At 41.7% G+C, this 17,061-nt stretch overlaps 2 protein-coding genes and 1 non-coding gene across 3 annotated transcripts; 1 reads left to right on the top strand and 2 right to left on the bottom strand.

Moving 5' to 3' along the window:
- Positions 1-168: 168 nt before the first annotated feature.
- Positions 169-240, bottom strand: trnaq-cug (transfer RNA glutamine (anticodon CUG)). Its single transcript has one exon. It is a non-coding gene; the product is annotated as a tRNA-Gln (tRNA).
- Positions 241-373: 133 nt separating this feature from the next.
- Positions 374-3,963, top strand: ankrd45 (ankyrin repeat domain 45). Its single transcript, XM_076079487.1, is given in 6 exon segments — positions 374-1,215; positions 1,364-1,415; positions 1,536-1,723; positions 1,808-1,893; positions 2,402-2,540; positions 3,423-3,963. Coding segments are annotated over 6 exon segments (723 nt in total). The 5' UTR covers positions 374-959; the 3' UTR covers positions 3,425-3,963.
- bpnt2 (3'(2'), 5'-bisphosphate nucleotidase 2) lies at positions 3,481-14,751 on the bottom strand. The gene is made up of 8 exons (XM_076079474.1): positions 14,175-14,751; positions 13,657-13,729; positions 11,165-11,311; positions 10,746-10,905; positions 9,249-9,344; positions 8,910-9,071; positions 8,304-8,438; positions 3,481-7,719 (listed from the first exon to the last, which is right to left on the bottom strand). The coding sequence occupies exons 1-8, from the start codon at positions 14,291-14,293 to the stop codon at positions 7,577-7,579; spliced, it is 1,035 nt and encodes a 344-aa protein (XP_075935589.1). The 5' UTR covers positions 14,294-14,751; the 3' UTR covers positions 3,481-7,576.
- Between the last annotated feature and the right edge of the window lie 2,310 nt (positions 14,752-17,061).

Below are 17,061 nucleotides of genomic sequence, written 5' to 3' on the forward strand. Positions count from 1 at the left end.
ACATCAATTATTTGTGTTTTCTTAGTGATGAAGTTTAATTGAACTGTCAACAAAAGGCTGCTTCACTCAAAATGTTTCTCCACCATCGTGACGCAGAGCAGAGATACGTCATGTACCTTGTACATTATACTACGTTCGAAAATACTGCATCATCATTATCATAACATTAGGTTCCACCGAGATTTGAACTCGGATCGCTGGATTCAGAGTCCAGAGTGCTAACCATTACACCATGGAACCGCAGTGAGGCCAGATGCGGCGTTCACAGAACTTAATCATAAATCGGAAATTCTATACGTTATACGTTATTAAAGGACCCACGTTCTGTGCGGACATTAACATGGGTACACACTTCTCTGGATGGGACTGCTCATGAAAAAATATTTCTAAAGAAAAATAAAGCTAAATAGCTTAATGCATAGATAGCCTACGCATCTCTACGTAATTTAGAAAATAAACCTTGACAGGACAGTTGTGTTAAAGGTAGAATAATTATTTAGAGGTATCGATTTAGTATTTAATGTAAACTGACTAACTTCTAAAAAATAAAGCATTCACCTGTGACACGTCACATGGTCACATGGTCACATGTGATGTGCCCAAAGGAGTTAAATAAAGTTAGACATTGACAATGATCAAAGTGATATAACTAAAGCATGACATTAAAATACTATTTTACAATCCATAAAATCACAGGTGAAGCAGAACAAGGGAGGCTGCTTTTATTTTAAAAGAGCGTGTTGTTGGACTGTGTTTGTGTTTTACCAAAAGAGACATGTAAAACAGGTCCTTGTCTGTAATTTAAGGTTATTTAAAGCCTGTGATTGCTGAAGTTAAATAAATATAAGCTACAAAGGTTCACATACAGGTTTTTACGGCGGTGACGCTGTAACCATGGAAACAGTACATTCCAGTGTGTGCGGGACAGGTAGCTAGCTAGCAAAGACGTGCGTTAAAAAATGACATCGATACAGAGAGACGTCTTTCAATGCGTGTTGTCTGGGGACTTGGAGATCATTAAGGCGCATTTTGAACACAATGAGTCGCAGGAAATGGATCCGTGTGGAATGAAGGACGAGGCCGGGAGGAATGCCCTGTTAACCGCCTCCATGTTGGGGAGGAGCGCCATCGTCCGAGAGCTGGTCGGACACGGGGCCCGGGTGGACGAGCAGACGGTCAGAGGTGAGCAGGCCGAAAAGTGGGTGCGACAACTGCGTTTTTATGAATAATTACACTGATCAAACTTTAAATTTGGCACATTTGTTGTATTAAAAGTGTATTAAATTTGCCAATGTGAGCCTACAAAAAACAAGTAAAATGTGTGTGTAGAAATGAAACATATCTTAGACATAAATGTGTGTAGAGTACTGTGTATGTATCTGTTCTATTCTACTGAATTAACATTTCCCTTTACAGTGACAATCACCAACAGTCCTGTTTAATGTTTCTCAGCTGGCCGACAAACACACTCTAAAAGCAGCTAGGTTAGTATGTTTTCTTCACCCGTGTGAGCCGCCAGCTGCTGGCCCCATAAGGGATGCTCTTTGTCCCGCAGGTTACTCCTCGCTGCACCTCGCTGCTTGCTGGGGCCACCTGGAGACCGTGAGGACTCTGCTCGACCTGGGAGCTGACATGCAGGCCAAGACCTTCAGAGGGGAGCGGCCTGTGGACCTGGCCAGGACCTACTCCAGGACGGACTGCGCTGACTGTCTCATCCTGGCCGGTGTGTGTATGTGTGCGTGTGTGTGTGTTGATTAGTAATGATGTTTATAATTCATAACCTGTGTTTGTGTGTATTTCTGTGCAGAAGCTAAACAGGATCTGACTTCATATGTAGACTTTGTTAAGGACCTTGTTTCTGACCCAGGGAGGAGCCTTACAAAGCAGGAAAAGGTGATACATTTTCTCTACATCGGGATTCAAAAACATTTACGTGTATAGCTTTGATATTGGTTATTACTAACTGTATATTATGAATACATATAGTGTGTGTAGTGTTAGCAGGGATGAGGGGAGCCGGCCCTTTACAGCTGACATTTCATGAATTGTTTCAACATTTTACATTTTCTCAGCTTCACTAAGCATCCTCCATATTCCCACTTGCTAATTGGTCCTGGGGCCCTATAGAGCGCAGAACTCTGCCAAGTGAAAAACAATCCGCCTCCTGATTCAGATTCAAATTGAACAGGTTCTACTTTGGCTCTAGCTACACCCATCCACCAAGTTTCATAAAATTAAGACTTCTGTTTTTTCCGTAATCCTGTTGACCAACGAACAAACCTGAGCAAAAACATAATCTCCTTGGTGGATGGAATTATATTAATAATGATATAAAATGAAAATAGCAACAGTGCTAGCATGTCTTTCCTTTCTCCCGTCTCTCGTGTCAACCTCTGCACAGAACATCTGTATGCGTGCATGCTCTGCCAAGACGGACTGGATCCAGGGTGTCAACAACCCAACGGTCTCAGACTTCACAGCCCAAAGGAGAGACATCGAGGACACTCTTCGGCCTGTTCTCGACAAGCTGTCAGCTCAGTGTAAGTATTGCTAACATTATTGCACCGCAGTGACTCTCTCCAGAGTAGGAGCCATCTTTACTACTGATGACTGATTTTGAGTTTTAAAATGTTTGTTTTTTTGTCCATAAATCCTCCTGCCACAGAGGCTGCAGTTTCTGCTTTGAATTTTTACGACTGCAGTTAATTCTCCTTTTAAGGAAGCCATGAGAGAAAATCCATTTTTATGAAGTCTATGACTTAAAAAAAAATGTTGTTTCGTAAAACTGGTTACAAAAGTTATCCAGGACCATTTTATGTGTTTGTTGTTGTAATCTTCATTTCAGCCACAAGAGGCTGAAGTGCACCACTACCCAATGTCCTATAGAACAAAAAGCATTCACGTTTTCCTTACCCTCAGATTAAAATACATTTCAAGCCCAAAAGATAGCCATGACAGTAATGCTTCATAACTTGCTAACACACAAGATCTGTACCTTGTGTTTAGGGCGCATGGAGGGACTAAAACCCACCTGGGGCCTGGGTTAGGGTTATTGTCACACACACCGTAATAGATCTAAGCAACACATGAACCTAACGGAATACACACATGTAGTTATAGTCAGAGCTGTCGTGCTCTATATGAAGCTGTGATATTATTAATCTGTTCATTTACACATTCACACAGCCAGCCGTCCTTCCTGCGTTTGTCACTTTAAACTGTTTTACTTTCAGCCTGAATGATGTGCTTAACTTTTACGTATGTGTCCAATATTATAGTTTTCTTTGTTCAGACTTGTGTTTGTGTTTGGTCTGTTGCCTCTCAGGGCTTCCATCCTTGGACACTCTTTCAGCTGTTTTTCAGACCTTATCTTTGATGCCTTCATGAACGCTTACTCACTACTTTAATGTCCTGCTCCACAGGACCTTGTGAAGTCACTTCACCCGTCTGCTGCAATGAGACCAGAGGAGACGCGGCACATCACCATCATGCACACTGAGGTTTTATTGGAAATACACAGCAGAAACAGGACGAGGGAGACTCAGAGATCAACACTCAGATGACGGACAGTCCACACCCTCAATCCACACAGAACATAGGACAGCATGTTACAGGGCGGGACTAGCATCCAGAAGGACTGTAAGAACACGAGCAGTTAGGGTTTTAGGTTTTTTACTGCAACTTCCTATTCCAAACCTGAAGGGAACATTACCCATCCTAAACTTCTGAACTTCTACTTCAGTTGAAATCGTAACACTGCAATTCATTTTCTTTTGTTGATTCTTATCTATATAAACCAAATGTTTTGAAATATCTGAATAAAAATGAAATCCACAGGCTGAAATACATTAAGCCTGCTCTTCAGGACAGGGATGTAATGAGGTCTCTAAAGAGACATTTCTTTAGTCCCAAGTAACCCATGCAGAAAAAAAACAATAAAAACTCGGGTATTTCAAATTCCAACAGCACGCCATTGTTGTGGACATTAATTAACATGTTTCTCCAAATCTGAACTTGAGGAATCAACATGATTTCCAGCACCTAAAGCAGCTGCTACACTCTGTCAGGTCACCTAACAATCCTCACTCTCTGGTGTTGTGGTCAGTGGTTACTGTTGACTGGATCTAAAGTCAACACAAGAGTCTCTCCAGCTCCTTTGTTGGCTCCACTGTGTTCATGAATGCTTAATGAACTTGTAATTATTGAACTTTTTGAACCATAGCTTTCAGGTGTGTAGTGTTAAACACATGGTGCCCCTTTTACAATTAAGATGGATCAGAACCAGATCTTTTTTTATTCCACGCAATCCTCTTCTTCCTACATTGCAACTGGACAAACTGTTGTTTTATGCTCGTAGCGGCTAATGTAGTCTCCAGCAGAGGAAGAGTACTCATTTTCAAACTGGTAGTCTTCAGACCCAACTGAGACCGACTTAAGTGACATCACTTGAGGCCATTCATCAGATTCCACGCAGCTCCCTCTGGAGCTCACAAAAGGCTTGAACTTTCCCCCACATATACAGTAGTGCTCCACAACACCTTTAAACGCACTATGACTCCATATAAAGCCAAACCTGTGGAATTCCCCTTTAATCCACGTAGGCCGACCTGTGGGTGCACTGTACCACAGGACACGCCCCTCAAAACTGTGGCAGTTAGGTCAGGTTTAGGAAAATATCATGTTTGGGTTGAAATGAGTTAACCCCGGAAGTTATCTCGGGGGATGTCGTGTAGTAAAGTGCAGATAGACCCTTCTCCTTTAATTACTACGTCTGACTCACACACGCTTATCTACTTCTTTCTCCTATGAGCACCCAAACTATATAATAGTACCTCATGTGATTCCCATGTCACTGTAATGCCATTTCAATTGAAATCGCTATTGCTGCATCACCCTTGCATATTAACCGTTACCATAGCAACATTCCACAGAAATCATGTTGAGTGGGTGGCTTGTAGGACAACGTTGTCTTGTGCTGATCAAAGGCACTCAGATCATAAAACTGATATTTTAGCACATGAAGGCTCCGACCTCCTGTAGGTGTCACAGCTCTGGTTCCACACTGAAGGCTGTCTTCTGTCATCTCTTTGTCCCTTTTTATTGTCAGCATCACACCATCAGGATGAAGCCTTTAACCTGCTGACAGCGTCTCCTAATCATCTATTATCTTCAGTCTGCAGCCAAACAAGTTGAATGAACGTCTAACTCGTAACCTCCATCCACATGTTGGGTCTATACAAAGGTTATCAATTATACAAACAGATCATTAGACAGGTCACTAGTGTTTTTTTCTCAAGATACATGTGAGCTCACATTTCACTTCAAAAAGTCCAACTTCGTGTCAGTGTTTGTTGACACAATGCAGACGGTACAGAAAGACATTTTCAGTAAGGTTTAAAAGAGTTACTCAAAATACAAAACCATGCAAGTACACGGGTCTTACACAGTGTACAGTCCTCCGTCAAGAGTAGTACCGAGGTGTCACTTTTCAGGTTTGGAGAGTGCACAGCTGATCGTTCAGTAGCAGAAATGGTTTGGCGGATGAGTTCTGGGTGAAAGAACACCACCCAACTGCTTTTCTTCAGTACCGCCCATGTGGCAGACTGCCAGTCCTGAATGAGACTGTGCATATTGGACAGAACTTGATTTTGTCCTCAACAGTCAACGCTGCCATCCTGCCTTTAAATTAAAAAAAAACGACCAACACAGTTGGTACCGGAGAGGTGATAATGCGTGGAGAAACGGAGAGTAACGGTGCTTTATGGTTTCAGTTCAGTCCAACTCATTACATGTATTTACAGGGTGTGGAAGATAAAGGTCCACGTTATTCTCACTCAGGGTTACGGTTCATTAAAGGGGACATATCATGCTCATTTTTAGGTTCATACTTTTATTTCGGGTTTCTACTAGAATATGTTTACATGCGTTAATGTCCAAAAAACACATTATTTTTCTCATGCCGCCACTCTTAATATACATGTATTCACTGTCTGAAACACACCGTTTTAGCACCTTGTCTCTTTAAGACCCCCTGCTGAAGAAGCCCAGTCTGCTCTGAATGGCTTGTGAGAAAAATGTGCTGCACCATGCAGTTCTCAAGCCTTGGGTGGAGATACTCAGATGGGGGGGGGGGGGGGGGGGGGGGGGGGGGGGGTATTATAATGAGACTGCATGTTAATTAGGAAGGGGAGCCATGATATGTCCACTTTAAATGCATCCCTGTCCCTGCACACTCTGCCAGACACAGCACCCCTTCAACTTTGCCCCTCCTGCTCCTAGTAGACTAGGAAGTATATTTTGCTTCTCTTAGTAGACTCTTTGCAGTTATCCTATTGTGCTACGTTTATGTGTATATAACAGGAGTGTAAGGGGGTGTTTCCTTACTCTCTTGTTATATATGCAAACAAAAATCACAACATACCTGAGAATAGGTTTACTCAGACACAAGATAAGATAATAGACAATTTCTTTTACATTTCCCCCCTTTTCAATGGTAACTTAGTAAATCTAATTAATTTGCTATTGTCTTGAGTTGGCCTAATTCAGACAACTTTAGTAGTTGACCTTTTTGTAAACACTCCCAGGCTCGTATGTCAACTTACTAACATCCAAACTTTTGGTGGTTACTAAAGATTATTTTTCCAATATAAGTATTTGGTCAAAAATAGTGATATTTGATTTCCTCCATAGTGCCCAGCCCTAAATGAGTTCTCATTAAATTGATTTTCTTGAAGCGAAGGTTAACCCAATGCTGCACTAAGTCTTTTGAAAATATACTACCTGGGTCCTCTTGACCCAAAGTTTGAGAGACCCGTGTCTACAGTGTGGACAAGGCCAATAAACAGAAATTGTCGCGACTTGATAAATGAAAAACAGCATTCACCGTCGATCCAAGGCTGAAGTGCTCTTGTTTCAGATGACAACTTTGAAGCAGCGGACCACTTTAAGACGGTGTTGTGGTGAACTGTTGTAGTATACTGATGCTGGTGAACAGAGGGTTTGTTGATCGTATTCCATATTTCTATCCAGTCTCAAAACATGATAGCTTGTCGGTTCACTAACTGAACGAAGCTGATGCTGACATAAATGCTACCGTGCCCATCTGAAATACAAGGTGTTCCTTAATCGTGTGTTTTCATTGGAGTCTCATGTGATGTAGATGGGTCTTAATATCATATCAGTCCCTCCTTAGGTTCCGCATTGTGCTCCTCAGTTTGACAGAGTCGTGATCATGTTGTCCTCTGAAAATGAAGGGACTCCGGTGCTCGCTGTGAGCATGTGTTTGTGTGTACCGTTTCTCCTAGCTGAAAGTATGTGTGCATGTCCAGGAGTGTGAGTTCAGAGCCATTGTGTCAGCCATTGCAGTATCCAGCAGCAGCCATGTTGGTTCCTGCACAGTCCTGCTCGGTGGCCCGTGACGGTGACTCCCAGCCATCCAATCGGCGGATGTTTGGGGTCACACGGCGATGAAATGGCACGGAACTGGTTACAGGCCGCTATTATAGAAAATCGCTGCGACATGTTGCCCTCTCCACAACATGACCGAACTACCAATGGCTCTGTCTTTGTGTGCGTCTCAGTGCTTTTCAGGTTCCCAGTTTGGTAGTCTCTCCAGTAAGGCCTTATGGTCCACACCAACACTGGCCACCAGTCCTCCTTTGTTGAGCGGCGTTCCACTGTAGTCGATGTCCTCTCCCTTTAGCGTCGTCATGTGGCCACCTACAATCATGGAGTTTACATGTCATTGGTTCAGTGCACTTCCGCCATTAAAATCCATTTAAGAGATGAAAACGACACATTCGTTAAAAAGATAAAAATACAATTGGGCTTAGTTTGTAGGCCTGTAACCGTAATTACTTTTGTTGGACAATATATACACACTCCCAGAAATAAAATATATTATTGTCATTTTTAAGACTATTTTTATGCCACTGATATAATAATATAACGATAATCGATAACGTAAAAATGATCGAGGTCATGTCCAAATATGGTACAATAAGTCCCTAGCGCAAGACAGGCCTTTTAGTATGTGATCTCCTTTGCAGATGAAATGATATCCTGCTCTTTATGTCTGGTGCAAGATATCTTATTTTCATAGGTAACATAAATGCTGCACAAGCATTTAGCAGAGTGAAGTCGGTGAGGCTCAGATGGAAAATCATCACGTACTTTCATGCGCCAATCTGGATTTACCAACATTGGGATCAGAATGTGCTGAAACGTAGTCCACTAAACAAAAGGTGCAAACCAAAAAGGGTTCTAGTAATATTTGTATAAAATGTATTTAAAAAATGAATTACCCAGTGCATTGAGTAGTGCTGCACCAGCGCAGATGTCCCATTTCTTAATAAAGGTGACGTGGATGTAAACGTCTGCCTGGTCCATAGAACCTGTTTCACTGGAAGGCATCGCCAGAAGTGACAGGACCTTATATCCTAGACAGAGAGACAAAGAGAGAGAAACAGAGTGAGACAGACAAAGAGAGAGAGACAGAGTGAGAGCGAGAGAGACACGTGTTCCATCTAGGAGTCCCAGTGAGCCATAAGGCATAATACTAGTGCATCTGAGTGGATTGCAGACTTTCCGACAGTTGTTATTAATAAAACCAGTGTTTGACAAAAAAGTATTGTAGAAAAAAATATCCACTGTAAGAAAAGCACTGCGATACTGTGGACCAGCCAAATTTCTCAGCCTGTAGAAGCCCATAGCTACATGTGAGTTGCAACAAATAAAAATAATAATAATCAAATTGACAGTATCGTTTTTAACAGTTAAGAAAAAGAAGCAATCTAAGCGTTAATTTGCACATCTCCCTGTGGGTCGTTTCTACTTGATATCATAAATATCTCCTTTGAGCTCCGTCTGCACATGCAGTACTTTAAAAAAATAAATAATTCTGTTCTCACCTGCTCCACCTGCTCCTATGATCGTTGTGCCGTTTCCAAAAGCATCCTGAACAAAGCTTTTTACTTTTCCAGAGTGGGAACGTGATACGATCGCCTTCGGAGGGCTGACACTGTAGGACGGACGGGGTCTCATATTTGACCCCTGACCTACAAACGCCCAGGCTGAGGGGGGTTGGAGAGGGGGAAGAAGAAGTTCAATACATGTTATTTTGTCGACCATTGTCTTAACTATTACAGATCTAGAAAGCAAGTTTGACAGGTTCTTCCCCTAAATGGCATGGAGGCAGCATGCGTAATACACACACGAGTAAACTTGTGGAGGCGCACACACAAACTTACCAGTGAAATCAGTGAACGGCTGGTGTATGACCCCGATGACTGGTTTACCATCTACAGCCACGCACACCATTGTGGTCACATACTTCACCAGATTCTCTATGGGGAGAGAGATGAGCATATAAAGAGAGTGGGAGTTGAGAGGAAAGATGGAGAGATAGATAGTAGAGACAGCCGGAGGACACAGGAGAGAAGAGAGGTGAAAAGAGGTAACAGGATCATGGAGTGAACAAGGACAAAGACGGATGAATAGAGAAGACCAGATACAGAAGTAAGTGTCAGCGTGTCTCTCACATGCCAAAAATCCATATTTGTGCAGATGTGTGTCTTGTAAACCTTTTTGTTTTTATTAATAACAAAAAGAAGACTTCAGTGGTGTTTGAAAGAACACATTTAATTCATGTTTAATTTCACCGCTGAACTGCATGCTGGGTACAGCTCGCTAACAGTCTGCTAACAGCTGGGAGAGGCTCTGTCACTCCAGTAACGTTACATTAAAGAACAGAAAACAGCGATGCAGGATGAACAAAGACTGAACAACAAAAGGTATTTTGGTCAGACACATTTGCAACGCTGATTACCGTGTAATATGTGTGGTAACTTATAAATGTACGTTGGTACATAGAGGGTGATAAGAAGCTGTACTTGGAGGGGCTTAGGACCCAGGGGAATGTAGGTGAAGGAAACAGGAAGTGACGGAACAGAATACACTCCACACAAACAGCTGTTCACCGCTCACTGGCCGGTTGACCGGACGGTTCTTTTCGGCGTTAATTAATTAATTAATGCTTTAACTCGAAAAAAAATACCGTGATATACCATGAAACCGCCAGAATCTTACAAAATACCGTGATATGCATTTTTGGTCATACCGCCCAGCCCTAGTGGGTCACACAGGCACCGAACCGTTTTCTTTCTACCGAACTACACCCGCCAACTGTGTCAATGTACTCATCGATTTCACTGTCAAAAGCCTGAGCCTCTCGTCCATGAGCAGATGCCTGCTTCCTTCTGCGCGGTGATACGGTAAGCGGGTGTATCTCGGCACAAAGAAAATAGTTCCCACATGAAACTGCTCACAACGAGGTCTGCGGATGTATCCTGACCGGGGTCATGATTTATAGGCAGAAACGTTGCCGTTGAGATTTTCAAATGTATTTTTATGGCACTTTGAGCACCACAAGCCGAGAGAAGAAAGACATCTCTACCGCCGATATCTCCAACACTCAACAACTCACACCGAATCTATCTAGATTGATAAATAGAACTACAGGGAAGAGGAGAAAAGTGTTCTTTTATATGTTGGGGTGAACTGTCCCTTAAAAGAGGACTCTGCTACAAAAGGGCCATGAATGTTAGGTCAACACATACCCAAGACAAACAAGTGTGCCCACCAAACCTTATATAATCATTTATGATGTTTTTGAAACTCAACATTTTGCAATGTACCCTTCACTGTGAATCCTATGAGCTTGTTCTGCAAAGACAAACACTGCCCACCTGTGTATTCCTGAGTAGCATCCAGAGGGTCGATCCACACTGTGACGCTCTCAGCGGGGACGTCCTTGCCCCCCTCTATCTTGTCTAGTATGTCGGCAGGAATGTTCCGGTTCCAGGATGCAGCCTTGTCCACCATATTGTCATGCTCCTCGCTGTTCACCTGAACACATGCAGGCACAAGTATGAGTCATGTGCCTTTGGCTTATGTTTAAATGAAGTTTCCCTAAAGGTCCTCCTCCAACATCACATCAAAGCCTCGGTTCTGTGATTACAGCCTGGTTGCTGGTTCATAATATTCTCCAGTCTGTGATATTAACCATCTAGACAAGTGGAACTGGTTATGTTTTGAGATCTGCCAAACAAGTACAGGTATTCTTTACCACGGTAGATAGATAACAGCTACAGCGATTTGCGCTCACCGTGACATCAGGGAAGGTGTTGCTTATGAGGTTAAACATCTTTCTATGAGACTGCAGGTCTCCCATGGTCAGAAGCTCAGTGGCTCCCTCCTTCGTCTTGCCCTTTGACTTCTCCTGCAGGGCATTTTCATGGCGCACCTTCTTCACCTGGGGGGGGGGGGGGGGGGGGGAGAGACACTTTTTAGTTTGAGTAAGGCACCTATTCCTTATGTAGACGGCAGGGTCAAAGAAGTGAGAAATTGTGTTTTTGAACGTCACCAATAGTCATCCAACAACAAACCGGTCAAACATGTGGGGGACAGCACACTCATCCTAAATCTGCACTGGAAAATCCTAAATATTATAAAGTATACTAAGCATGAGACTGGTCCTACGGGTGATAAGGGACACACTGAAAATATACAGGATACTACTCCATAAGGTGTGGAGCTAAAGAGGTCACGTCCTTGGTACTCTTATGACATTAGGTAAAAAAAAATAAAAATTTTAAAATGTTTTGACAAATACAGATTTCAAAAGTAACTAACTTGCTAAGTATCCATTCAGTAGTGAGGTAATGTGTCGTACAGTCAGGTAGCATTGTGTCTGAAGAACATGGTTCTTCATCTCCATTCAGTAGTGAGGTAATGCGTCGTTACAGTCAGGTAGCTTTGTGTAGTCCGTGACGTCCGGCCGTCTGTTGTCCGAGAAACAGCGAGTGCTCGGACATTTGACAAATAAAATAAAGCTGCTAGAATGGCCCAGACGATCACCTGACTTGAATCCAATAGAAAATCTATGGAAAGAACTAAAGATCAGAGTTTATAGAAGAGGCCCACGGAATCTTCAAGATTTGAAGTCTGTTTGTGTGGAAGACTGGGTCAAAATCACACCTGAGCAATGCATGCGACTAGTTTCTCCATACAGGAGGCGTCTTGAAGCCGTCATTACCAGCAAAGGCTTCTGTACGAAGTATTAAATCAATTTCAGTAAGCGTGTTCAATACTTTTTCCCTGTGTCATTCCATTTTGTTGCACATAACTTAATTTCTGAACTTATATGTTTGGATTTCTTTATATGTATGGATTAGTTGGGTTGTTACCGTCATCTGGTGAAGATTTCATGTCAATAGCACCTTTAGAAATATATTTACTGAGAAAAATGGTTCAATACTTATTTTACCCGCTGTATATACAGGTGCTGGTTATATAATTAGAATATCATCAAAAAGTTGATTTATTTCACTAATTCCATTCAAAAAGTGAAACTTGTCTATTATATTCATTCATTACACACAGACTGATATATTTCAAATGTTTATTTCTTTTAATTTTGATGATTATAACTGACAACTAAGGAAAATCCCAAATTCAGTATCTCAGAAAATTAGAATATTGTGAAAAGGTTCAATATTGAAGAGACCCGGTGCCACACTCTAATCAGCTAATTAACTCAAAACACCTGCAAAGGCCTTTAAATGGTCTCTCAGTCTAGTTCTGTAGGCTACACAATCATGGGGAAGACTGCTGACTTGACAGTTGTCCAAAAGACGACCATTGACACCTTGCACAAGGAGGGCAAGACACAAAAGGTCATTGCAAAAGAGGCTGGCTGTTCACAGAGCTCTGTGTCCAAGCACATCAATAGAGAGGCAAAGGGAAGGAAAAGATGTGGTAGAAAAAAGTGTACAAGCAATAGGGTTAACCGCACCCTGGAGAGGATTGTGAAACAAAACCGATTCAAAAATGTGGGGGAGATTCAGAAAGAGTGGACTGCAGCTGGAGTCAGTGCTTCAAGAACAATGCAATGCAGAAGAGCTGAAGGCCACTATCAGAGCAACCTGGGCTCTCATAACACCTGAGCAGTGCCACAGACTGATCGACTCCATGCCACGCCGCATTGCTGCAGTAATTCAGGCAAAAGGAGCCCCAACTAAGTATTGAGTGCTGTACATGCTCATACTTTTCATGTTCATACTTTTCAGTTGGCCAAGATTTCTAAAAATCCTTTCTTTGTATTGGTCTTAAGTAATATTCAAATTTTCTGAGATACTGAATTTGGGATTTTCCTTAGTTGTCAGTTATAATCATCAAAATTAAAAGAAATAAACATTTGAAATATATCAGTCTGTGTGTAATGAATGAATATAATAGACAAGTTTCACTTTTTGAATGGAATTAGTGAAATAAATCAACTTTTTGATGATATTCTAATTATATGACCAGCACCTGTATATTGCGACGTCTTCGGGCAGTAGAGAGTAGTGTTGTCAAAATTTCCATCAAAATTTTCTAGTTCAAACATATTGTTCGGTTTGTAATGCGTACCGAACCGGGAGCCTCGTACTGAACGGTTCCATACGAATACGTGTATTGTTACACCCCTACTTCCAGCTCAAAAGCCTGATCAAACAAAAACAAACTACGTGTAATTGATCTTAGTTAAACATATATGCTATAAAAGCCTACTCAACCTTTGTCCATTGAGCTGTGTAGTTAAACATGTCTTTTTACCTCTGTGCCACCGAGCACAGCAGCCTCCACCGAGACAGCCAGCAGGTCCCTCAGATCCACTTTGCTCCTCTGTCTGCAGAGACGCAGGGACACAACAACGTTAGAAATGACTGGAAGAATTAATAACTTTTACCTGATGAAACTGTGTCAGCCATATCAGCTCCAGGAAAGTAAATGAGAGAAGGAACTTTTTTAACATTTCCCCCTGGTATTCTTTTTAGATGATGCTGAAATGTTGTGCTCATTCACTATTTCACAATGAGACAATTGCAGAGACTAATCCGTGTTTCCCACAGACCACTGGAAGCCAGATGATGGTAATGCAGACACATTGAAGTCTGTACTTTAAAATATATATATAGGTTCAGGAAGCAGCTGCTTACATGAACATGATATTAACATGAACTGTAGTTATGTCTCTCATATAAGGGACTGGACACTGTTTCTAACGTTACCTGCAGTGAGAGAAAACGTTATATCATCATCGTGTAAGGAAATGAGAGAGAGAGGAGTCTGACCTGAAAGCAGCCCAGCGGTTGGAGATGACCCCTGCGTACAGGTGGTAGATGACGCCGACTCCGAGGAGGCAGAACATCGCCACGCCGAGCGGAGACAGCCGGATACCCATCGGAGCCATTGTCCTTTGAAGCTTTTTGATGGATAATATGACTCACAAAACCGAACCAACAGCACAGAAGTGCTCTCAAAATGACAGACCGGAGGGCTATAGCGCTAAGCTAACGTTAGCTGACGTGGCTGTCAACAAATGCAGCTAACGAGCTGCTTCACACCTGGCGTTCACGTTCCTGATTAACACGTCGACTGTCATGTGCGAACAGCTGGAGCTGTCAAAGAACCGACACACGGGCTAATTCAGATTAGCTATCTGCCCGTTTAGCAACGTCCGACGTCTGTCTGACGAAATTCCCCGAATAACCGAGCGTCGTTTCTGTCTGCAACGACATTCCGTTAGTGGGACAGCTTGACTGCGCTCCGTATTCTCCTCGTTAACTCGCTGGTGTCGAGGGCCAAGCGGAACAATCACACCTCTGTTCAGTCATCTCTCCTCTCGTTACGTACACAGCTAAGAGGTCACGAGTGGGCCGCTTCTCTTCCGGGTTATCGCTGGTGTCGTCATCATTTTTATTTTGTAGTCATTAATCTTTATACCTACTATTTACCTATTTACAACGAATATTTAATTAAGAGCAGAAGAAGCTATTACATGGGGATACAATATATGTAGCTTGACTTTTCTAAAGTTACCGTACTTATTATATATTTTTTATTTATTTTAAATTGCATCATAAGGAATGTAAGCAGCAGCAACAAAAAAAAAACACACATATGTATATACAGTATTTATACACATATATTTAGATAGATAGATAGATAGATAGATAGATAGATATGGAGATCAACATGTTCTTGTTCTTCCCTCGTGCACCTTCTTCCACATCGGTCACAGTACAGCAACACAGTTCTATACAATGGAAAAAGAATATATTGACAATGAGGGAGCAAATCCTCCTCTTTATGAAATGACTGCAGTGCAAACAGGATAAGTATAAACTAACTATCTGAGTGTTTATTGTGTGGCTCTACTGTCTCAGATCCGGTTCAACCTCTCTGTGCAGTCAGAGGACTTCATGAACTTCCACTTATTGTTAGTTATTGCGGTTTTTATGCACCTCTCTTGCTTTTGTTTTGTTTTACTGTATTTTGTCCTGAGTGTATAGTTTAGTAACATTGATGCCTTACATTTTATTATTGTTTTGTGTTATTTTTTGCTGCACTACAAAAACAGTTTTTAAAGAGATGAACCAAACTGACTATACTGAACTGAACACGGAGTAAATTTGCATCAGTCTGTTCATTTAAACTGTGTGGTATTGTTGTATTAGCTTTTTACAAAGACTTGCACTGGTATGTTAACATATGTGATGCACATGCGAACCCACAGTTGCACACCCAAAGCTTCTTTTAAGTGTGTTTATCCTGGATGTCAAAGAACTTTCCAGAAGTTCAGAACATTGTGTTTCTAATTTTTTTATTTTGTTTGTTTTACAGTCACTTATCATCAGAGATTGAGGATACCAGCCAGACGCCGCAGTCAAGTCCTCTATCAAGGTGTTACATCTTTAAGTTGTAACACCTTTTGTAACACCTTAATAAGTGATGTTGTAACACCTTAAGTGATGTAACAACATCACAGTAAGAATTCAACGCAGAAGAACTGTAATTCAGTCTCGTCATAGATTTTAACCATTTATTGCAACAAATGGAAATACAGTTAAACTTGGCGCTGATGGTTCCGCTCTTTGAATGCTCCCCGGATTAGCCAGCAGCTACCAATCCAAAACGGGGAGCAAGAAGTAACAACCCCCAAAGGTTTACAGGAATGAGCCAGAAGTACATTTTTAAAATACATTTCAACCATTTGCCATGAAAGATGATCTCTGAACTAGAAAAGGGGTGGAGGAGGCAAAGCTTTGCCAGCAGTATGTTCTGTAACAGCGTAGATGTAGAATGAATCAGTGAGGAGGGAGTCATACTTCAATAAACCTTCTTGAAGTGAGAGTGGGCTGTGATTGGTGTGTGGCCGATTGGAAGCTTCAATCGGCTGGCTGTCAGCTGGTTACAGCTGGGGGTGTATGACTTCCGTGTCCTGCATGAACTAAAGCGATGCTTCATTTATTTCCTAAACAAGCTACAATTTACGGTTTGGACTTCCAAGGCCTCACACGATTGGTGTGATTTGAAGCTACATACTGCAGGACTCTTGTGTTATCGTAACGTGTTGTTTTTAAAGATAAAAAGGGAATCAAATACTTGTAAACTTGAAAAGGTTGTTCTGCAAAGTTTTTAGCTGTGCTGAACATGAACAACAGAGAAAAGCTTGATTGGCATTGAATGCTTTATTTTTCTCATTTTTCGGGTTCAATTAATCACAAAAATACAAATAAACTTCAACAAGTTTCCAATAATGTTGCATCTGGCAGAAACTACTTCCACCCAAAGATTAAAACATGCTGAAACAAAAGTTTAAACATACTGTACATACAAACAGGCAAATATGCATTATATACAGTTCATTCATTAAGGCTATTTCTTGTATATTGTTGGTCTTGATCAAACATGAATAGAAAGTTACTTTTTTTTTTTTTCAAGATAACATCCTCCAAAAACATGTTTACATGGTCATCTCTGTGCAATCATTTCTTTGCCTTTTTGTAATGAAGCACCTGTGTTACTGCCACCAGCTGTGGATCAGTGGTATAGCATGAGATCAGTGGCAGGAATGTGTACTTGAGGGCTCGCACGAACAAAATAGGGACACAAAAAATAAAACTGCTCTCTAGCGCCAGCAGTGATCACAGACTCCACAGGGGAACCTTTAAGGAT

Source organism: Anarhichas minor, unplaced genomic scaffold (assembly GCF_050575085.1).
Source record: "Anarhichas minor isolate MPS153535 unplaced genomic scaffold, ASM5057508v1 ptg000006l, whole genome shotgun sequence".
In the NCBI taxonomy this organism is placed as follows: domain Eukaryota; kingdom Metazoa; phylum Chordata; class Actinopteri; order Perciformes; family Anarhichadidae; genus Anarhichas; species Anarhichas minor.